Genomic DNA, 21,716 nt, shown 5'->3' with positions numbered 1-21,716 from the left:
CTCAATAAATATTTGTTGAGTTCATGAATGATTGCCAACACACTCTTCTTCCATAGTGAATCCCAGGAGGATAGGTAAATGCAGGAGCCTCAGTGGTAGATGTTGAAAGAAGAGCGAGGAGGCCAGTGTGGCTGGAACTGAGTGAATTGGGTGGGGAAAGAGGGATTAGATGGTGAGAAGGTGAAAAAGTTTGGGGATGACATTGGGTAGGGTCCCTTGGGCCTCGGAAATAGCGAACTTGGGCGCCATGTCCACCAGAGGGCGCAACGCAACTTCAGCCCGTTGTCTCAGAGAACTACAACTCCCAGCGGCCCTCGGAGTAATCGGCCCTTCAGAAGCAAATGGTGAAGTCCAGTGGCCGCTGGGACTTGTAGTTTGCATGGGAACCCTCCGTGGAGGAAGAAGAACTCATTCCCGGGTCCCGAAAGTGTGGGGCTGGGTCCTCTCTGCCTTCCTCGGTCTCCATGGTGATGGTTCCGGCGAAGGCCCGGGATTTGGCAGCTGCTGGGCCCCCTTCCCACTCCTTCCTCCTCACCATCTGCTCCACCTTCACACCTGGCCCGGAGCCGCGACCGCCGCCTCCGCACCCAGACCGGGGATTCTGTCACCACAGGGTGGCGCGTGTGGACGAATCCGCGGGCTACTCCTTCAGACTCTGGAGTCCGAGCCCCAGGCTCCCTCCTCCCTCTGACCCAGGAGTCTCAGCCCCCAGCCTCTCCTCCCTGGGAATCCGGGGTTTTCTCAAACATAGGCAAAATTGTGACACCCAGAGGCCCAGCGAGACAAAGCTAGAGGCTGCGGCGGGCAGCGGCTGCCGGGCCATCCCTTCCGTGGAGCCCGCCCGCCGCGCCGGCTGCTCCCTCCCACTCCCTCGCGGACCTGTGCCACATCATGAAAATTTAATCCCAAATGTATTTTTGGCCAGACCCAGGGAGGCAGTGAGGAAAGGAGCACCCTCCTGGGGCCTGGATCTGGCGTCGGAAAGAGGGGCTGGCGGCGAAAGGAGCGGGGCAGGACCTGCCAGCGGGCTGGAGACAGGTCGAGGTTCAACCCCAGGGGGGCGGGGCTGGAATTCAGGGGTGGGGTAAGAAATCAGGGGGCGGGGACAGATCCCGGGCGAGGCGGGGACAGATCCCAAAAGGTGGGGCAGAACTCAGGTGCGGGGAGAGGACTCAGTAGCTGGGGACAGAACTCACGGACGTATTCCTGGTGCCGATTCCAGGGGGTGTGGGCAAATATCAAAGCAGGGACAGATCCCAGGGGAGGGGACAGAACTCAGGGGTAAAGAAATATCCAAGGGGACACAACTCAAGGGCTGGGGAGAGAACTCAGGGTGGGGAGAGAACTCATAGGGCGGAGATAGATCCGAGGCTAGGGAGGGAATAATGACCAGCAACTGGGGGTGGAGGGAGTATAACTATAAGGGATGAACTCAGATGGGAAGGAAATCGGAAATGAAGGAACTGGAAGGCGGGATGCGCCTAGAGGGGAAATAGAACTGGAGGGACATGAAATTCAAAAGGGGAAAATGGAAACAGGTGGATGGGAGTCAAGGGCGAAGAAACTGGATGGGGAAGAACTAGAAGGGACAATGGGTGTATCGAAATGGGGGTTGGAATCTAGGGAGGGGGAAGGAATTCCCTGAATGAGAAAAGAACCCTCTGAATGGGAAAGTTGGAACTGAGGATGTGGTGGCCTGGGGATGGAGGGCGCTGGGCAGGATGTGGAACTGGAGGGCACAGAAATTCGGAGGGATAGGGCTGGGAGGATGAAACGCAAAGGAAACTCAGAGGAAGATGAAACTGTAGGGGATGAAAATGTGGGGACGAAATTAGGGGGAACTGTGAATCGGGGGGAGCAAATCTCAGATGGGAAAGAACTCGGGAGGAGAGAAAATCTGGGGTAGAAGGAGCTGGTGGGGGATGGATGAGGGGGGAGTAATTCCGGGAAGGGACAGAACTGGGGGCGATGCAACCCAGACACGTGAGTTCAGAACCCAGAGGCGTGGTCTTGGAGTGGAAGGGCGGGGCAAGAACCGGGATGGAGGGCTGCGAAAGGCGGGCGGGACTAGAATACAAGGGGCGGGGTCTAGCGTGGATGGGCGGGGCCTCTTCTTGCCCCATCCCACCCCCGACGCTGAGTCCAGTGACAGCCCCCAGACAGCCCGCACTCGCAGCCTCCTTCCCCCCGAGCGGAGCTGCGGGGCCGGCCGGGCCGGGGCGGACCCCGGGTACCCGGACGCGGCTGCCCGGGCCCGCGGGCGGGGGGATCGGCGGGGCGAGGGGGACCAGCAGCAGGGGCAGCCGCCATGGAGTTCCGCCAGGAGGAGTTTCGGAAGCTGGCGGGTCGTGCCCTCGGGAGGCTGCACCGGTGAGCGCGGTGGGGATCCTGGGCGGGGAAGAGGGCTAGGGTCCGAGGAGGACGCTCATTCCCACCTGGGCGCAGACGGACAGCTAGACAGGCGATACCCATGGGTGGGGGGACACCCATCTGTCCAGTTTTCTCCCTCGGTCTCCGACGGCGCCGCTCTCCCTGGTCTTGTCTCATCCATCATTTTTCTGCGCCCCACCCCATCCCAGGCTCTGTTCTTTTCTCTGGGATTATATATCCCCCTTGTTTGGGTCTCTGACTCCCTCCCCCGCTTCTGGGTCTCCGTTCTCCTATCTTCTCTCTGCTTCCTCTCTTTAGATCTCTGTTCCTTCTCTCTAGGTCTCTGTTTCCTTTTATCTCTGAGTCTCTGTCCCGCTCTCTGGCCATTGCTCTCACTAGTTCTCTACAACCCCTCTGTCTAGGTCTTTGTCGCTCTCTCTCTGAATCTCTGTCCCCCAACTCCCTGCCCTAGGGCCTCTGACCCTCTCCTTTGGGTCTCTGACCCTCTCTCTGGGTTTTTATTCCTCCACCCCGGGTCTCTCCATCTCTGTGTGTTTGCCAGTTTCCATCTCTCAGAGAGTTTAATCTGAAGCTAAATCGGATTGGGGCCCATTGGTCCTTGTCCTTGAGGAGAGTTAAGCTGGCAGGAAGAAGCCAGGGTATCCTGGGTCTCTGGTGGAGAAGGGAGTTGCCGGCCAAAAATTAGGCTCCTGGGGTAGGACAGACTTCCCAAAGGGTACAGGCTAGAGCTCAGAGGGACTTCCTTCCAGCCAAAGAGATGACCCCAGTGACCTGGGTGTCCCCAGAGCAGTCTGGACACCTCTCCCGAGTCTCTCACCCCCAACCCCAGCCCTGGCTCCAAGTCAGAGAAATTACTCAGCTGCGGAGAAGCCTAAAAATATCTGGCTACAGTGCGGGGAGGAGATGGCCTCATCAGCACTATGCCCCTGCCGCCATTCCCTCAGACCCTTGGGTCCCCTTGGCCCACAGCTCTGATCCCATCTTTGATTGACCAGCTCACTAGACCATGCAGGTCCTTCTCTAAGTCTAACACTAGCCCTGCTTGCTGCAGATCACCTACTAGCTCCAAAGTTACCCCACCCTTCAGTAACGTGAGAGATGGGAATAAAGCTGGACAGAAGGGAGGGGGCAGGAGGATGGCACAGTGATGGGAGGGGGGTGGGGAGATGAGATAACCTCACCCCTTCTTTTCCTAATCTTCCAGCCCCTCCCCACCCTTTTTCTCACCTCCTTTCACGAGTTTCTCAAAATACATCAGTGTGAAGTCAGGAGAGGGAGAGAGACGTGCTGGTGGAGGGGCTGGGAAGGGGGACGGCAGCAGGAGGGATGTGTTTCTCAGGCCCTCTCCCTCAGTCTCCGTTTCTCAGCTTCTCTGTGTTTGGGTTTCTCTCCATCTGTCTCTGCCTTACCGTCACCTCTCTGAGCTGCCTTCTGAGCCCCTAGAGACCCCAGAGTTCAGGGCTCCCACCAGGACAGTCACCAAGGAGTTTGAGCCCAGAAGAGCATCTGAATCCTGGGGTTCACTTTGATGGTTGGCGAGACAGGGGGAATGCCCTATATTGGACACAACACCCTGATTCCTTTTAATCCTCTAGACAAAGCTGGGGAAACTGAAGCACAGTTGGAAAAGGGGGGGAAAACAATAGCTGAATAAATATGGCATCATTCGAACCCAGGTCAGTCTCCCTACCAAGTCTGGGATGGAGGCTGCAGACTTCCTCGAGATGAGTGATGCTGGAGTGGGTGGAAAACTCCCTCAGACCAGGAAACACACAGTAACCCAGATGACTTGGGGCAAGGACAAGGGGGGGAAGGGGAATACAGTAGAGACAGGAGCCAAAATACCTCCTTTCTGAGAGCCAGGCCTTGGGAGGGGTGATGCTGAGGGCCAGGAAGTGGTCAGGCCCCATTGCTACTCTTGTGTGTGACCTTGGACATGGTACTTCCACTTCCTGAGCCTCAGTTTCCTCAGTTGTACAATAGGAAGATAAGGGAGAACCAAAGGGATATAAGAGAACAGAGACCTTGGACGGGGGAGAGGGGAGTGGACCGAGAATCTGCAAGAAGCAGAGGCAGAGACCCAGAGAGGCAGGTTGAGACACCGTCTTCATTTTGGTTACCTGCCTCCTAAGTGCTGCTTTTCCTCACCACCAAGTCCCTAGACCTGAGTTCCAGGCATCCAGAGAGGAAAAAGGACCCTATCCAGGGTCTCCCCTCTCTGTTCTTGTCCTCTGTGAAGTATTGGGGGCACCTTCATCTCTGCATCCCTGGTTCTCTTCTTCTGAAATGATAATATCACCTTGAAGTTCCCTCTTTGTAACCTCACATTCTACTCTTGCCCCCATTTTATAGGTATGGAATACTGAGACTGCCTCCCTCGGTTTAGAAAGCCTTGATCTAAGATCTATGTCCTAGTATTAACAATGAATATCACATTTCAGGGGCTGCAATCATATCTTGAGTTTCAGGGTCAAATAGCATGTGAGAGCAACCTGGGTCAAATTCTAATCTCATTGGCTGGCCTGTTCTGGTGGAGGGCAGTCCCTACCACCCTGTGCTATTCATTCTGGGGGCTTCCATTCCCCTCTCTCTGGCTCTCTGCCCAGGGTCTCATTCCGCATCCCGCTAGGTTCTGTCAGCTCCCCCGTCCCTTTCTCCACCCACCGCCCATTTCTTAACCCCCTCCTCCACTTCCTTAAGTTCTAGGATGGGGAGGGCTGCTGTTCTCATCTCTTCCACCCGCCTCCTCCCAGACCGTCTGGCTGTTCTTTCCTCCCCCGTCCCAGTCTCCCTCGCCTCCATCTGTTCTAGCCCCTTCCTGGGATCCAGCCCGATCCCCTGGCTGCCTACCCGCCTCGGAGCGGGGCCGCACCTCACAAATCATATCCCTAGTCTGTCTCTCCTCACGCTCCTAGTCTCTCCATGTTTCTCTCAGCGTTCTGGGTCTCTGCCTCTGTGTTCTCTCTCCTGGGTTTCTGTCTCTACCTGACTTTGGGTCCCTCTCTGGGTTTCTGTCCCTTTCCTTCTCAGGGTCTTTGTGCTGTCCCCCACCTTCTCTCAGGGTCTCTGCCCCTGTCTTATTCTCTTCTTGACTGGATGTCTGTCTCTCTCTGGATATCTGTCCCCTTCTCTCTGGGTCTCTCTCCTTCCTCTGTGTCTCTGACCCTCTTTCTCTCAGCCTCTGCACTCCTCACCCTGTCTCTGTAGCCCTCCTTTTGAATCTTTCCACACCCATCTCAGGGCACCTCTTTCTCCCTGCAGCCTCTCTCTGGATTTGAGGTGGCCCTCCAAGTACCCTATACATCATCACAGACTCAATCCTGGATCCAGAACAGGCGGGGGCGAGAGCCTCACTGGGGACTGAGCCAATCCCCCTACCAGGGCCATCTGTCCCTTGCCAGGACACCTCCCGCCACTCCTCCTCCCTACCCCCTAGGCTGACAGCCTGAACTCAAGTTTCTCCAGGGATATCCAGCTGGGCTGCTGGATTCCAGTGCCCTGGACGTCTCCGCACCCCCAATCCCTGGGAATGGGCTTCCAGTGGCTGAATGGAGTCAGCTGGATGTCAGGCCCACAACTGGTGCCTGGAAGCAGGGAAGGGCATGCCACAGGGGGCAGGGGAGGAGGGGGGACCGTATACATAGCAGACGTGGCTGAGAAGCATCTGTTCTTTTGACACCTTTGCTGAAGCATCTCCTTAGTGCCTTTTGCTTCCTCAAATAGGCTCATATCTGGAAGAGGGGGCTGGAGAGTGTCTCTGGACCTTGGCGGGGAGGGCTGGGGTCACAGGGTTTTGGATCGCAAAGGGTAGCCTGGGTCTAAAACAACTGAGTCAAGAGGTGACAGGGCTGGGGGAGAAGGGAACTGAGGAGTTCCCCACTCAAGTCTGAGGGAGGAAGGGCCTGGGGGTGCGAATTCCTCATCTGAGGGAGATGGAGACCGGGGTCCAGATTCCTGGATCCAGAGGGGGAGAAGGGAGTCAGGGGCTGGACTCCTGGGGAAAGAGGGAGTGCGGGCTTAGAATCCCAGGTCTTGAAAAGCAGATTTTGCCCTGGACTTTTGTGTCGTGGGAGGAGGGGGCTGGGGACTGGACGTCTGAGTCTGACCCTTGCTGCCTCTCAGTCTTCTGGAGAAGCGGCAGGAAGGTGCAGAGACGCTGGAGCTGAGTGCTGATGGGCGCCCGGTGACGACGCAGACCCGGGACCAGCCGGTCGTGGATTGCACCTGCTTTGGTCTCCCTCGCCGCTACATTATCGCCATCATGAGCGGCCTGGGCTTCTGCATCAGCTTCGGCATCCGCTGCAACCTGGGCGTGGCCATTGTCTCCATGGTCAACAACAGCACGACCCACCGCGGGGGCCACGTGGTGGTGCAGGTAGCTCAGGGCGGATGCTACCTCAGGCTGCTGATAACACTGCCCACGCCCTCTGATGACGTCACACCCGCCCACACCACGCCCCTTCCACACCAAAGCCTGAGTAGCCCCTCCCATTTGTGCTGCCCCCTCAGCTCCATCTCATCTCGGGGCTCTTCCCTTCCTAAGCCCCGCCCCCATCTAAATGAAGCCCCGCCCCTATTTGTTTCAGGTCTCTGATTTCAAAATGCAGACTGCCCATCATTAGGTTCCCTATGTGTTGCCTCTGCTCCATTTTGGGCTTCCTAGCAACTTTGCTCCACCTGCGTCCCACACCTGTTCCAGTGTTGCATCTTAATCCCAGGTGCAACTCAGGTTCCACCGTGAATTTTGATTCTGGATTTTCTGAAGTTCCACCGTTGCTTAAATCCCTCCCCCATCTGCTCTGGTCGTTACCTAAAGCTCCGCCTCATTTCAGACTTTCTCCCTATTTTAATTTCAGTATAGGCCATGACCCCGCCTCAGAAAAAAATTCCTGATTTGGGCTGTGGCCTACCCGCCCCTTGTTCCCTTCCAATCAGGCCCGACCTTTTGGCTACTTCTTGTCCCTGCCTAGACCCCATCCTGGTCAATCAGCAAACGGTTTGTACATTGGTTAGAAGTGGAGAAAGAACCCCCACCCCCATATATGGGCCCCTAGACATTCAGAGAAGGGACCCTGAGACAGGGAAGCAGGCAGAGCTAGGCTTCTAGGCAGCAACAGGCCCCACTGCTAAGGTAGTGCGGTCTTAGCAACATGGAGGAACAGAGTTGGGGTAGGTGGCACGAGCTCTGATTGGCAGGTGTTTTGAAGGCGAGAGGGGATCCTTGTTGCTGATTGGATGAGGGACTGTCTGTGGGTGCTGATTGGTGGAGGAGCAGAACCTGGGGCAGAGATGCTGGTTTGATGTGACTTTTGGCCCACAGAAAGCTCAGTTCAGCTGGGATCCAGAGACTGTTGGCCTCATACACGGCTCCTTTTTCTGGGGCTACATTGTCACCCAGATTCCTGGAGGATTTATTTGCCAAAAATTCGCAGCCAACAGGTATGGGGTGGGGTCTCAAAGTGGGCGGCAGAGTGTGGGTGGAGTTAGAGGGTTTGGCCTTGCATTTGGGGGCTGACTCCGGGAAAATGGGAGGAGCCTGGGTTCTGGACCAGGGTCCTAGAGAAAGGCGGGGCTTGTGATTGTGGAAGGTGGGGGGTCACAGAGAAGGTGGGGCCTGGGGTTCTGGGGGCGCAGGGCCTCGCCTGCTGTGGGAGGAAAGGGCAGAATCCTAGGTATGGCGGGGTAGCTGGACTCTTTTCTCGGACCACGAACTCTTCCTATCAGGGTTTTTGGCTTTGCTATTGTGGCTACCTCCACTCTAAACATGTTGATCCCCTCGGCTGCCCGTGTCCACTATGGCTGTGTCATCTTCGTGAGGATCCTGCAGGGGTTGGTAGAGGTAAAGCTCCGCCCCCTATGACCCCCGCCGCCGTTCTAGCCTCGCCTCTTCTCGTTGACTTTGGCTTTCTCCTCCCTAGGGGGTCACGTACCCCGCCTGCCACGGGATCTGGAGCAAATGGGCCCCGCCCTTAGAGCGGAGTCGCCTGGCAACAACAGCCTTTTGCGGTGAGAGGAAGGGGCTGGGATCCAGCCTTGTGGGTCTGAGGATGTAGGGGGCTGGAGTATGGACTCTTAGGTCTGAGGAAGGAGGGGAATGAGGGCTTGGACTCCCGGGTCTGAGAGAGGAGGGGGCTGGTGACCCAGACTGAAGTATCCGAGGGAGGAGGGGCTGTGGCCTGTGCATCTGTGTCCCAGAAAGGTGGGGGCTGGGAATCCGCCTTATTGCATTTGAGGGAGAATGGGACTCTTCTCCATCCTGTATCATCCCCCATAGGTTCCTATGCTGGGGCAGTGGTCGCGATGCCTCTCGCCGGGGTCCTGGTGCAGTACTCAGGATGGAGCTCTGTGTTCTACGTCTACGGTGAGGGGCCCGGACGCCTGGGTCCGGGTGGCGCTGGGGCAGAGCGAGGCCGGTCGTCACCTCGCTTCCATCCCCCTCCTGACCCCCCCAGGCAGCTTCGGGATCTTCTGGTACCTGTTCTGGCTGCTCGTCTCCTACGAGTCCCCGGCGCTGCACCCTAGCATTTCCGAGGAGGAGCGCAAGTACATCGAGGACGCCATCGGCGAGAGCGCCAAACTCATGAACCCCGTCACGGTCCGGGCCCAAGCCTGCGGGGCGGGGGCGTGGTGGGGAGAGGAGAGATATCGAGGCAGGGACGCAGGAGAAAAATGGGCTTTGAACCCGCACTGCATGTAGATCTTGGTGGGTTTGCATAGACATTTAGAGGAGACTTGATGGGAACGCAAGGTGGATGGAGCTAGAACCTAGGAGGCGGTGTTAAAGCCCGGAGAGAACGGCATTAGCAGGTGCTGAGAGCAGGGCTTGGTGGCGAGGTGGGCGGAACCACTGATGGGCGTGGTTAAACCTGCAGAGGCGGATTAGAATGTGAGGTTTTGCTTAGACCTCGGGGTGGGTGAGGCTAGAATTAGGGGGCGTAATTGGATGGAAAGAGACTCTTGGGTCCATTTATGAGTCTCTGAAGGTCATCGTGGGCTCCGGACACCTGCCAACCTGAGGGCCACTGTAGAGTCGGGACCCCTGCATCCCTGAAGTGTTACTGTGAGGCTAGGATGCCAACGTTCCTATGGGGACGTGGTCAGGCTGGCGACCCTGCGTCCTTGGAGGTTTTAGTGAGATCGGGAAACCTGGGTCTCTGCGGACTATAGTGGGATCCCTGTAGGGACACGGAGAGCGCCCAGCCCCGCTCTCTGTCTTAGCCGTCCCTCCTCTCGCCCACCACAGAAGTTTAACACACCCTGGCGGCGCTTCTTCACGTCCATGCCAGTTTACGCCATTATCGTGGCCAACTTCTGCCGCAGTTGGACGTTCTACTTGCTTCTTATCTCCCAGCCCGCCTACTTCGAAGAAGTGTTCGGCTTTGAGATCAGCAAGGTTGGGCCCAGAAGGGAGGGTGCTGCGGGAGCGGCGGGGGTTGAGGGGGGAAGGAGAGGGACCTGGATCCCAAGGGGTTGGAACGGGGCACAGGGAGGAGCCAGTGGTACCTGAGCCGTGGAGACCCCGGGCACGTGGCCCCTGAGCCCCCTCCCTGTACGCCCGCTGGCGCAGGTGGGCCTGGTGTCAGCGCTGCCTCACCTGGTCATGACCATCATCGTGCCCATTGGAGGCCAGATCGCCGACTTCCTCAGGAGCCGCCGTATCATGTCCACCACCAACGTGCGCAAGTTGATGAACTGTGGGGGTGAGTGGGGCGGGGCCTGGATCTGGTCTGGGACAGCCTGGGAGGGGCAGAGCGCCGTGGGGCAGATCTAGGGGGCCGGACTCTGAGGAAGGGGCAGAGGTCAGAGGGCGTGCCCAGGGGCGCGTCCAAAAAGGCTGAGCCAGGGTGAGACCAGACTTGGTTGGAACAGAATGGCAGGTAGCAGCCTCAGGGGCCGAGGGGTAGAAGGGCAAGGCAGGTATTGCTGTCCAGGTGGAGCAAAGGCGAGACCACGTTGGGTCTGGAAGGACGGGGTCTATACGAGGCTGGCCAGAGTAGGATGGGAACTGGGTGATGAAGAGGGGGAACCTGGAGAGACAAAGGTCTGAGTGTAATGAATAGGGACAGAAAGGGAAGGTGCGAAGGTGCCTGGGTGGGGCCTGGACCCTGCGTCTTCAGGGCGTGGCCTAGTCAGTGGGTGGGGCCACGGAGTGCCAGGTCGGGGCGGCGAGCCTGTGCGCGTGGCCAAGGGCCAGGCATTGGGGAGGTGAGGGCTTGGTTGGGGCGGGCGCGGACAGAATGGGGAACAAAGCCAGGGACAGGCGTGGAAGTGTCCAGACTGGGGCGAATAGGGGTCGGCTGCGGCGGGAACGGGTCTGGAGAGGCGTGGGGCGGCCTGCGCTCAGATAAGCGGCTCTCTGTAGGCTTTGGCATGGAAGCCACGCTGCTGCTGGTGGTCGGCTACTCGCACTCCAAGGGCGTGGCCATCTCCTTCCTTGTCCTCGCAGTGGGCTTCAGCGGCTTCGCCATCTCTGGTGAGAACCGCCGATCCGCCCCTGGGGGAACTCTGGTCACCTCTGTGGGGAAATTCCTGGCTCAGGAAGGGGACCTCCCAGCCTCGCAAAAGGTGGACTAAAAAGCCAGAACGGCGGGGAGGGGGGAGGTAGGGGTGGGGGAGGAGTCACTCGAGCGAGAATCGGCTGTGACGTCTCCTGGCTCGCCTTGCCAGGGTTCAACGTGAACCACCTGGACATCGCCCCGCGCTATGCCAGCATCCTCATGGGCATCTCCAACGGCGTGGGCACGTTGTCCGGCATGGTGTGCCCCATCATCGTGGGTGCCATGACTAAGCACAAGGTCCGTGCGCGGGCCCTGACCCACTTGCCCTCCAAATTTGTGTATATTACCCTCCTGACGTGCGCCACCCTCCCTGGGCTCCATCCCTGCCCTCTCTGGGTCTCTTTCAGCCTCTTTCTGGATCTCGGTCTCCCTTTCTCTGGGCCTCCCTGCCCCCCCCCCCCCCGCCCCGCTCAGGTTCTCTCTCCACCTCCTGTTTCTCTGTCCTCTGACTTCACCTCCCCATTGTCCCCGCCCCAGACTCGGGAGGAGTGGCAGTATGTGTTCCTCATTGCCTCCCTGGTGCACTATGGAGGAGTTATCTTCTACGGGGTCTTCGCTTCCGGAGAGAAGCAGCCGTGGGCGGAGCCTGAGGAGATGAGCGAAGAGAAATGTGGCTTTGTTGGCCACGACCAGCTGGCTGGCAGTGACGAAAGCGAAATGGAGGATGAGGCTGAGCCCCCCGGGGCACCCCCTGCTCCCCCTCCCTCCTATGGAGCTACACACAGCACAGTTCAACCCCCAAGACCCCCACCCCCGGTCCGGGGCTACTGACCATGTGCCTCCCGCTGGATGGCAGTTTCCAGGACCTCCATTCCACACATCTCTGGCCTGAGTGACACTGTCAAGGAACCCCAGTCCTCTCTGTCCTGCCTCAGGCCTAAGAAGCACTCTCCCTTGTTCCCAGTGCTGTCAAATCCTCTTCCCCTCCCAATTGCCTCTCAGGGGTAGTGAAGCTGCAGACTGGCAGTTTCAAGGATACCCAAATTCCCCTAAAGTTTCCCTTCTCCACTTTTTCTGCCTCAGTGGTTTCAAATCTCTCCTTTCAGGGCTTTATTTGAATGGACAGTTCAATCTCTTACTCTCTCTTGTGGTTTTGGGCACCTCCCCCTTTCCTTTAACCCCAGGGACTCTCAGGCTAAGCCCTGAGATTACTCAGCCCCCCCTCCCCTTTCAGAAAAATTCAAGGTCTTCCGTCTAGAAGTTTCAAATCTCTCCCAACTCTATTCTGCATTTTCCAAGTTGGTTTACCTAATCACCCATCCCTGCCATTCTAGGGATTGATTCTCACCAGCGTTTCTGAGGGGAAATGGCAGTTTCAAGCACCCCCCCACACACACCTCTTCACCCCTCCCTCCACCAGCATATTCTGCTGAAGCACCAAATTCCCCAAGACCTTCTCCCTAGCTTAGCACAATACCTAGGGAAACAACCAAAATGGCAGTTTTAACAATATGCCTCTCTTCACTCCCATGCACTTTTTCTGACACGGTTTTCAGGTCTAAATAGTGGCTGCTCAAGTCCATCAACTCAATGGTTTGAAGCCACCGGCATTGAACTTTCCCATGGTGGTTCAAGATGCTCCTCTTCCCCCCAATTCCTTGCACTTTATTCTTCTGGGTGGTTTCAAACTACCCTCATTTTCTCAGTGGCCATTTGTTGCCTCCCTCAGGGGCTAAATGACTCCAAATCTGGGATCCTTCCCCTCTCAGATTCCCCTATTTCGGCTTAGAATTTGGGGAACATATATAGGAGAAGTCACAGAATCCCAGGAAAGGGAATGGGGCTGGGGAAAAGGGGTGCTTTTCCCCGGGGCAGGGTTGTGTCTTTGTGTCTCTGTCTCTGTGATTGTAAACCCTGCCCTGCCCCTCTCCCAATAAAATGCTTTGGTGTACACACCCAGTCGTCATTGGCCTTGGGAGTCCCCAGCACGCTTCTCCCTGAGACCCAGGAGTCCAGGCCCCCAGCCTCCTCCCTCCTCACATCTGGGATCCTAGGACCCCAGCCACTCTCCTCCCCCAGGACTTAGGCCAGAGGAGTTGTCTAGCTGTGGGAACACGTGATTTATTCGTCCTTAGAGTATGTTCTCCGCTGACATCTAAAGCATCTCTGCGTGTTGGACCCTCTATCCGAGAGGACCCCTATGTAGCAAAGCGGGCCAGGAGGACAGGACCTCTGGGTCCTTCCTCTGTCTGGGGAAGGTGCAGGTCTTGAGGGGCTCACACGAAGTTGTTGGGGAGCGTGGAGGGGGAGAGAGGTTCCAGGTGCTGGGGGCGGCCCCCGCGGGGCGGCGGAGGCAGCTTGGGTGGCAGTGGGGGGGTGGGCGGTGGCTGCTTGGTAGCGATGTGTGAAGGGACCCAGGCGTTCGGCGCATAAAAGTAGAGGTTGTAGGGGTCCTTCGGGGCGTCCAAATGCATAACTGTGGGGACAAAGGAACGAGGTCATCCATAGGCTGACAGGGGGCCTGTCCCCTCTACTGAGCCGCTGGCCAATGAGGAGACAGGGAAGAGGATTCCGACCTTCCATTGGAGCGGGGTTTTCGAATTAAAGGGCCCCTGAATAGACGAGGGGGCGTGGCGTCCAAGCAGCAGGGGCGGGGCCTGCCGCGCTCCTGGAGGGGAAGGGGCGGGGCTTGTAGGGACCTGCAGCTCCGAGCGTGCGGCAACTCCCGGCTGGGCTGGGGGCGGAACTGGACATGTGTGTGTGAAATTTCAGAATACTGGGGGGCAGAACCTGACCCTGGAGGGTTCAGGGCTTCTACTGACCTTGGATGGGGACCTGTACTTTTAGGTAGGGCGCCCTGAAGTGTCAGGCGAAACCAGGTTAAGGAAACGTGCAGGCATTCAAGGAGCGGGACGCTACAGGGGTTGCTCACCCGGTTCATCTCCGTCGTTCGGGAGCCGGTGGTGTGCGAAGGGCCGGTGTCGAGCCGCCCGGCGGTAGAGACACCACAGGAGCAGGAAAATGCCAATAAGCAGCCCGGTCCCGGCGAGGAATAGGCACAGGGCCCCGCCTGTCTCGCCCCGGGGACGCCCCACCAGGGTCACGCCTGAAGGAAGGAGGCCCAGGAACAGCAATCTAAACTCCTAGCCTCCTCCACCCTCAGACCCAGGAATCCAGATCCCACCCTCCTCCTCCCTTGGATCCGGGAGCCCCGGCCCCCAGTGTCTCCTCCCTCAGACCCCGCAGTACCAGCCCTCAGCTTCCTCCCCGCTTCAGACTCCGAAGAGGGGCTTACAGCCTTCTCCTCCTTTCGACCCAGGAGTCCGGCTCCCAGGGCCCTCCTCCCTCAGACCCAGGAGTGCGGGTCCTAGTCCCTCACCAGTCTCCTTCACTCGCTCCACCACGATGATAGTGTTGACACTCTCACCTCGGCTGCGCCGCTGGGGGGCCCGCGGAGTGACAGGGGCGGGCTGATCGGGGGGCCCTGGAGGAGCAGGGGACCTCACAATCCGGGCTGAGGGAGGAAGGGCGTCGGGCCCTTTAGGGCTAGAGTTCTGGGGGACTTTCAGATCAACGGTCCCAGGAGATTCTGAAGTGGGCAATTTAAGGGCGTCGGGCTGGGTGGCTGCAAGGGTTTCTGATTTGGGATTCAGGGGCAGCTCATTTAGGGCAGTAACTTCTTCCTTGAAGGGTGCAGGCGTTTCTGGGGGAAGACTAGTGGAGATCTCAGGATCAGAGGCTGGGAGGGTCTCTGTTGCATCTTGGTAGGGGGTAGTGGGGAATTCTGTTTGGGGAATTTCAGTGGGGTTGGGATTGTGGCCTACATGAGATGCTGGGTGGGGGGTTTTGGTAGGGTCAGGATGGAGTGTCTGGAGGAATTCAGAATTTGGGGTCTCAGTGGTGTCAGGGTCACGGGTCTCTGGAGATTTGGGGTCAAAAGTCTTGGTGGGGTCAGGATTAGGGGTCTCAGGGGCTTCTGCATGTGAGATTTCAGTGGAGCTATGTTTGGAAATCTCTGGGGATTCTTGGTGTGGAGTTTGTGTAGGGGCAGGGTTTGGGGTTTCAGGAAATTCTGGGTGTGAAGTTTTGGACGAATTAGGTTTGGGGGTCTCAGGGGATTCTGTGTGTGGAATTTCAGTTGGGTCAGGTTTGGGGGTCTCAGAAGGTTCTGGATATGTCATTTTGGAGGGTTTAATTTGGAGGGTGTCCAGGGATTCTGATATTGAGGTGTTGAGTGAGTTAGGTTTGGGGGCCTCAGGAGACTCTGGGTGTGGGCTTTCTCGGAGGTCAGTGTTGGGGGTCTCAGTGAATTCAAGGGGGGAGGGCTCAGGGGAAACCGCATGAGGTGTCTTGCAGGGCTCAGGATAAGCGGTCCTGGGGGATTCTGGGTTACTCCCATTGAGAGTGGAATTTCCAGATGCAGGAGGGGAGGGCTGAGAGGGGTGGTCTATCCGCGAGAAGTCGGAACCCTCAGGCGGTGAGGCCGAAGGGGCAGCCTTGGAACCCAGCCAGGCGAAGAGAAAGACGAGAAGGAAGAGGATTGGGCTGAAGGATTTCATAGCTCTGGGATTTACCTGTAGCAGTGGGGGAGCGGGAAGGAAGGGGTTAAAGCCAGAAGTCGCCCGGGAGGCGACTCCGGAGGCCACGCCCACTGGTCTCCGGGTAGACCGCGTCTCCGCCCAGCTCTGGGCACCAGGTAAAGGAGAAGCCCCCTGCAACTCCCTGAAGGCTGTGAGGCGGTAGCTGCCGTAGCTAAGGGAGACTGAGGCACAGGGCTTCTTGGGAGTCGTAGTAAATTTCCTTATCTGTTTCCCTAAGGGGTCCCAGGAAAATTGGGAAAGAAAGACACCTTTCCAAGCCCCCAGACCTCCTTGACTTCGGCTTCGAAGGGTGTAGACCTCTGAGGGGCATGGGATTTCTTCCTCTCCAAGAGCCCTGGGGACACCTTGACTTAACAGTTGTTTACATTAGAGGAGGCTCAGAAGGAACGCCTGCGGGCTGGGGTCCTGAACGCCTGGATTTGAGGGAGGAGGGGGCCTAAATGCCTGTAACTGGGGGAGGAGGGAGACTCCTGGATCCTGGTCAAGAAGGCTGCTGGGGGTTCAGACTCCTGGCTCCCAGAGGGTGGAGGGCCCTAAATGTGGGTCTAAATTCCTAATTCTTTAGAAAAGAGAGGCTTGAAGGTTCAGATGCCTAGAATTTTGAGGGAGCAAAGCTTGGAGGGGGGCTGGATTACAGGGGAGAAAGGAAATGGGTGTCTGGAACTCTTGGGTCCTGAGTTAGAAGGAAATTGGGAACTCTGAGCCTTTGTCCTCCAGAGATAGGTGTATAAGGGTCTGGATTCCTCAGCCTTCAGGAGGAGAGAGCCGTGGGGCAGGACTCAGGTCTCTGTTTATTGAGGATGGAGCTGGGATCTCAAGGTCTCAGGGGCTGGTCTGGGGCAGAGATGCCTAGGTCTGTGGTCAGGTGGAGGTGGGGTTGGCATACACCCAAATGGGACAGGGTCACTTGGGGTTTGGGGTCTCTTACCTGCTCAGTGGGGTCCAAGATAACAACAGGTGAGCAGAGCTGAATGCAGAAATCAGTGAATGCTGCAGAATGGCTCTGGGCAGGGCGGCAGGAGGTAGGGTCTCAGGGGTGCATATGACGCACCTGACCCCCACCCTGGGGATCCTGGGAGCCTAGCGACAGGCTTGAACTTTTACAGGGACAGAGATGAGGGAATTGTCTCTGGAGAGGGGAAGGGAGTTAGGGACTGGATCATTTGGTGGAGGGATGTGGCCCAACCAAGCTCTCCTCCCTGTGAAGCCAGGGGTCCCAGCCCTCTGCCCTCTCCTACACCCAAACCCAAGAATCCAGGTCTCGGGTAGCCTCCCACTTCAAGAGCCAGGAGTCGGGACCCTCAGACCTCTCCCCTCAGATCCAGGAATCCAGTTTCCCAGAGCCAGGCTCTGTTCCCCTCCTCTCTGGGGAACTATGAGTCTAGGTTCCCATGTCCTGTCAATCAGAGATTCAGATTGCTACTGCCCTTTGGGACTTCCCAACCTTTGTCTACCATTCCATTGTGTAGACAGCACCCTCTTAAGAGCAAGTGTTAGGGGGATTGGGCCTTATCTTCACAACACCCCCAAGTTCCTCCCCGGGAAGGGCTTGGACACATCCTCAGGGAAGTCAGGGTCCTTGTCTGTCTCTTTCCCCTCTTTGCAGTGTCTCTAAGACTTTCCTGATTTCGCCTGTCACTATACCTGCCTTCACTGCCCCTCCCCCCGCACATACCCTTTGCTTTCTCTTACCAACCCCCTCCCCCACCCCCCCCACCCCCCATTTCTCACTCTTTCTTTCTGGTTTTCTCACTGTCTGGATTCATCTCTGGACCTCTCTGTCCAGGCTGGCTGTCCTTCCATTTCCTGTCTTTCTGCGTGCTCTTTCCCTCATTCCTCCATCTCTAGCTGGCTCTCTTGGTCCCTTTCCCTCTCTTTTCTCTCTTCCTTCCTTTTCCCTTCTTTCTTCCTCTGTTGCTCCCTTTCTTCCTCTCTTTCCTTTTCTCTGTCATTCTGTCTTTGTCCTTCCCTGTCATGGTTACTTAATCTCTTTGTGTCTCTGCTTCTCCCCATCAGTCCCTCTTCTGTTGCTTCCCCCTGTCTCTCTTTCTCTCTCTGTGTCTCTGGCTTCTGCTCTGATGGTCCTTCCGCCGGTCTCTATTTTTATCCCTCTGACACACCCCCTGTGTCCACTTCTCTGTCTGTCTCTCCCCCTCCCAATTCTCTTCAGGTCCCAGCTCCTGGTCCCAATTAGTGGGTGGCCGCTAAGGCAGCGGCGGGGCCCCCACCCCCAGCTCCTCATTATCGCTGGCAGCTCCTAATGAGCCTGGGCGGGGGTTGACCTGGCGCCCCCAGCCCCCTGGTCTGCGTCACTGCCCGCTGCGGGGGTTGTGGAGGCGATATAAGGGGGCTGCCAGCCTCGCTGCCGGAACCCACTGCGCGGTAGGGGGCCCTGCAAACGGGCTGCAGGGGAGTGGGGGTGGATGGTGGGGCCGGGGTTCTGTTCTGGGCCAGGACGCGGGCCTCACTGAGCTCTCTCCTGTGTCTCCACAGGTGATGGAGACCCGCCAGGTACCCAGGAGCCCCCGGGCGCGACTGCTGCTGCTGCTGCTACTTGTGTCCTGGGGCCACCGCACCGCCTCAGGAGCCGCCCTGCCTCCCGCGGGGGTCTTCAGGTACGTAGGACATCCAGGTCTCCCAGGAAGGGTGGGGACTCAAGAGAGGTGGGAAGAGACCCAAAGAGAAAGGGGAACAGAGACTCAGAAAGGGGGAACAGAGACCCAGAGAGAGGACAGAGATGGGGGGTGGACAGGGAATCAGCAAGACAAAGAGATACACAAGGATCTGAGAAAGGCTTTGAGAGACTTGAAAGGAGCCGAAGCAGGAACGGGTTTGTTCCTTGAGCAACGTTTACTGGGTCTTGGTGTGTGCCAGGCGCGCGCCGGGCGCTGGGGCCGGACAGGTGCATCAGACTCGGTCTCTGTACTCAGGAGGCTCCGAACCTGGTGAACACAGAGACGGAGACCCATACAGAGAAAGAGAGAGACAGGGGACAGAGACTGAGCCACTCCACAGACGGTGCAGTAACAGGGCTTCGAGTTAGACCGCGGGGAGGACAGTTGGCGGGCGGCGGGCCCGGACACATGGAAACCGCCTCTTTCCATCTCCCGGCAGACTCCACACCCCCAGCCGGGCTTGGGCGGGTCCGGTCACCCCCCAGTCGCGGCGGAGCCTGGCGCTGGCGGACGACGCGGCCTTTCGGGAGCGCGCGCGGCTGCTGGCCGCCCTAGAGCGCCGCCACTGGCTGAACTCGTACATGCACAAGCTGCTGGTGCTGGACGCGCCCTGAGCGCCCCGCCCGCCCCACCTTAATAAAGACCCTGCTGTGCGTCGGGACTGCGCCTCCTTCATGTGCTTCGTGTGTGTGTGTGTAGTGGGAGGGTGTGTGTGTGTGTGTGTGTGCGTGCACGGGGGCGGGCCCTGCGTCCGCTACGCTGGCGTCTACCTCCAGTTCCCTCTCTCTTTTCTCATCTCCCACTCTACTCATCCTCTCTCTCTCTGCACTACCGCCCCAGCTCTGTCCTTTCCTCTCACTCTGTGCCTTTGTCCCTCTCCACTCGCATATCTGCTCCCACCCCACCCCCGACTCTGTCCCCTTCTCTTGTTCTTTGTAACCTCCCAGGTCTCTGTCCCCCTCTGAGTCACTGCCTCTTTCTCTGGCTCTCTGTTGCTCTCTGGGTATCTGTCCTTCTCTCTTGGAGTCTCTATACTTCTTTTTCACCCTCATGGCTTCCCGGCCTTCTGGGGAATCTCTGTCTCCTCTCTCGACTCTTCTTTCTGCCTAAAACTCTTCCTTCCATTCTTAGTCACTTTCTTTTTTCTCTGCCTGTCTCCTTCGTGTCTTTTTTTCCTTTCTTTCTTCTTTTAGGTCTCCGTCTCTCTCCCGGCTCTCATTTTCTCTGAATTTCTCTTTTTCCGCTCTCGCATCACTTCCCGACTTCTCTTTGGGCGCATTGGAAAGTTGGGGGGGGCGGCGGTGGGGGGACTCTGGAGATGCATCTGCCATTCAAAACCGGGTTCCCCTAAACCTACTTGTGTGGTATTGGGAAGGGCTTCTAACCTTCCAGCCTCATTTTCCTCACCTATTTTGAGGATTAAACCAGATACACCATTAGAAGACTTAAGTACGCCCTTCTGGAAGCCAAACACATTATTAGAAAAGGGTTTCCAGGAATTCCCTGGTGATCCAGTGGTTAGGACTCGGCGCGTTCACTGCTGGGGCGAGTTCAATCCCTGGTCAGGGAACTAAGATCCCGAAAGCCACGGGGCCGCAGCCCCCCAAAATAAAATAAAAAATAGAAAAGGGTTTCCGCCTCTCTTGCAGCAGCCTGCAGCAGTTTCTTCAGGGTTTTCTAACTGCGCGCCTCCCGGAAGACCATTGGGGCGCCTGGGCGGGGCGGGAGGAGAGGAGAAAGGAGAAAAGCTTTAGGCTCCTGGAGGAACGGGACGGAGGCGGGGAAACACCTGGCCCACCGGTGAAGGAAGTAAGGAAGCAGCCAATCAGAATCTGCCTCTCCCTCGCTCTCTCGCTCTCTCTCTCTCTCTCTCTCTGGAGGCTCGGCCAGCACTTCCGCCCCGCCCCTCAGTGGTGACCATAGCAACTCACTCCCTTAACTGGACTGCGAGGTTTCTGAACCTAGCTCCCGTGGCGCAGCTCGCACGGACTGCGCTCTGATTGGTCTAGAGAAGAGAGTGGAGCTGAGCGAGTCGACGTGAGGACAGGGGGCGGGGCTGGCGCTTGGTGATTGGCAAGCTCTCCCGTAATTTGCATTTCCGAGAGGCGGACCGCGCCCTAATTGGCCCTTAGGCTGTGGGGTGTGGCCTGTTTCCCTGTTATTCAGAAATACTGAACAATGAATAACTAACTGTATTTATTCCTTACAACTATGGGGAGTTGGCCAAATTTTACAAAGAAACATGGCTCTGAAAGTCAGGAATCATTTCCCCAAGTTGTCAGCGCTAGTGAAGGATAATTGGAACCCAAATCTGTGCAACTTCAGAAGTCTAGACCATTCCACTACTCTCATGGAGAAAGAGAATTAAAATGTTACGAGCAGTTACTATATGCTGGGCACTCTTCCACATACCATTGTATTGGCTCTTTCAGCCTCACATCAACCCTGTGAGAAGCCTCATCCTCTGTCTGCTGATGGGCCTGGTAACTCCGTCTTGGCCTGTGCTCTTCCTATACTTCCTCCCCACGTCTTTTTTTTAATTTTTTATTTAATTAATTAATTAGGCTGCGCAGGGTCTTATTTGCGGGAATCGTCGTTGCAGCATGCGGGATCTAGTTTCCTGACCAGGGATCGAAACTGGTTCCCCTGCGTTGGGAGCGGGGAGTCTTAACCACTGGACCACCAGGGAAGTCCCTCCTCCCAAATCTCTTGCCTAGCATTTGAGGCTTTTCACAAAATGGTGCCCAAACCCCTTCCCTTCTCACTCTACTCCCCTCTCCTCAGGAAATTTCAGCAATCCCCACACTTCAGTCACCATCACAGCTAATAACATCCAGACCCCCATTTCCAGACTGAAAGCCCAATGCTCAGGGCTCCAGCCACTTCTTGGAACCCAGACACTCACTCCTCCCCACATGAGCTCAGAGTGTCCCCCCCAAGCCCACCCCTTCTCATGGGTTCTCCATGTTGGGAATGGCTCCACTGTCCACCAGTCACTGGGTCAGATGCAGGTGCAGTCCTTGCCCCTTCCCTCTTCATCCTCCTTCATAGCCTGTCAGTCCTGGCTCTGTCCTTCCTGCTCTGCCTCTTTCTGCTCTGCCCTTTTTTCCATCCATGCACCCAGCCCAGCTCAGGCCTCATGCTCTCTCACCTGGACCATGGCCCCAGCCTTCTCCCCACCTCCTGCCTCCAGCCTCACTCCATTATTATTCACCCTCTATACAGGCTCAGAAGGTCTCTTTCCCACCCATAGTTGATTCTGCCCCTTCCCTGATCACAGCCCTTTCTTGGACACTTGACAGTAGAGTTCAAGCTGGTGTTCAAAACCCTTAATGGGCTCTTGTCTACCTATCTTTTTTCTCACAACTCTAAAGCCTCAAATCCTTCCCTGGCTTTTTTTTAAATCCAAGCAACATGGTGCTGCCTATGGCTTTCTACACACAGAGGTGCTTTCCAACCACCTGGTCTTCACACACTTTTTTCCCTCTGCCTGGAACACCCTCCCCCGCCCCTGTTTACTATAACCAACCTTACCCATCTTTCAAGACTAA

General features: G+C 57.2%; 3 protein-coding genes across 4 annotated transcripts; 2 read left to right on the top strand and 1 right to left on the bottom strand.

The window, feature by feature from the left end:
- Positions 1–2,173: 2,173 nt before the first annotated feature.
- Positions 2,174–12,844, top strand: SLC17A7 (solute carrier family 17 member 7). Of its 2 annotated transcripts, none has more exons than XM_082367698.1 (12): positions 2,174–2,370; positions 6,514–6,766; positions 7,712–7,830; positions 8,116–8,230; positions 8,310–8,397; positions 8,666–8,752; positions 8,844–8,986; positions 9,635–9,784; positions 9,959–10,091; positions 10,838–10,864; positions 11,059–11,186; positions 11,427–12,844. In XM_082367698.1, the coding sequence occupies exons 1-12, from the start codon at positions 2,309–2,311 to the stop codon at positions 11,718–11,720; spliced, it is 1,599 nt and encodes a 532-aa protein (XP_082223824.1). In that variant the 5' UTR covers positions 2,174–2,308; the 3' UTR covers positions 11,721–12,844. The 2 variants fall into 2 exon arrangements, with proteins under 2 accessions (XP_082223824.1, XP_082223823.1); XM_082367697.1 differs by having other exon boundaries at positions 2,176–2,370; positions 10,754–10,864.
- A 150-nt stretch (positions 12,845–12,994) lies between these two features.
- Positions 12,995–15,448, bottom strand: GFY (golgi associated olfactory signaling regulator; the record flags this gene model as incomplete). Its single annotated transcript, XM_082367699.1, has 3 exons — positions 12,995–13,365; positions 13,822–13,995; positions 14,269–15,448. 3 exons carry the CDS (start codon positions 15,446–15,448, stop codon positions 13,166–13,168), a joined length of 1,554 nt encoding a protein of 517 aa, XP_082223825.1. The 3' UTR covers positions 12,995–13,165.
- Positions 15,449–17,267: 1,819 nt separating this feature from the next.
- On the top strand, positions 17,268–21,693 carry PTH2 (parathyroid hormone 2). Its single transcript, XM_082367700.1, has 3 exons — positions 17,268–17,872; positions 17,984–18,105; positions 18,605–21,693. Exons 2-3 carry the CDS (start codon positions 17,987–17,989, stop codon positions 18,777–18,779), a joined length of 294 nt encoding a protein of 97 aa, XP_082223826.1. The 5' UTR covers positions 17,268–17,872; positions 17,984–17,986; the 3' UTR covers positions 18,780–21,693.
- Positions 21,694–21,716: the final 23 nt, after the last annotated feature.

The sequence above is a fragment of the Balaenoptera borealis genome (assembly GCF_965194805.1).
Source record: "Balaenoptera borealis genome assembly, chromosome: 19".
Classification (NCBI taxonomy): Eukaryota; Metazoa; Chordata; class Mammalia; order Artiodactyla; family Balaenopteridae; genus Balaenoptera; species Balaenoptera borealis.
Note: the sequence above shows the minus strand (reverse complement) of the source record. Positions and strands in the feature narration are given on the sequence as shown.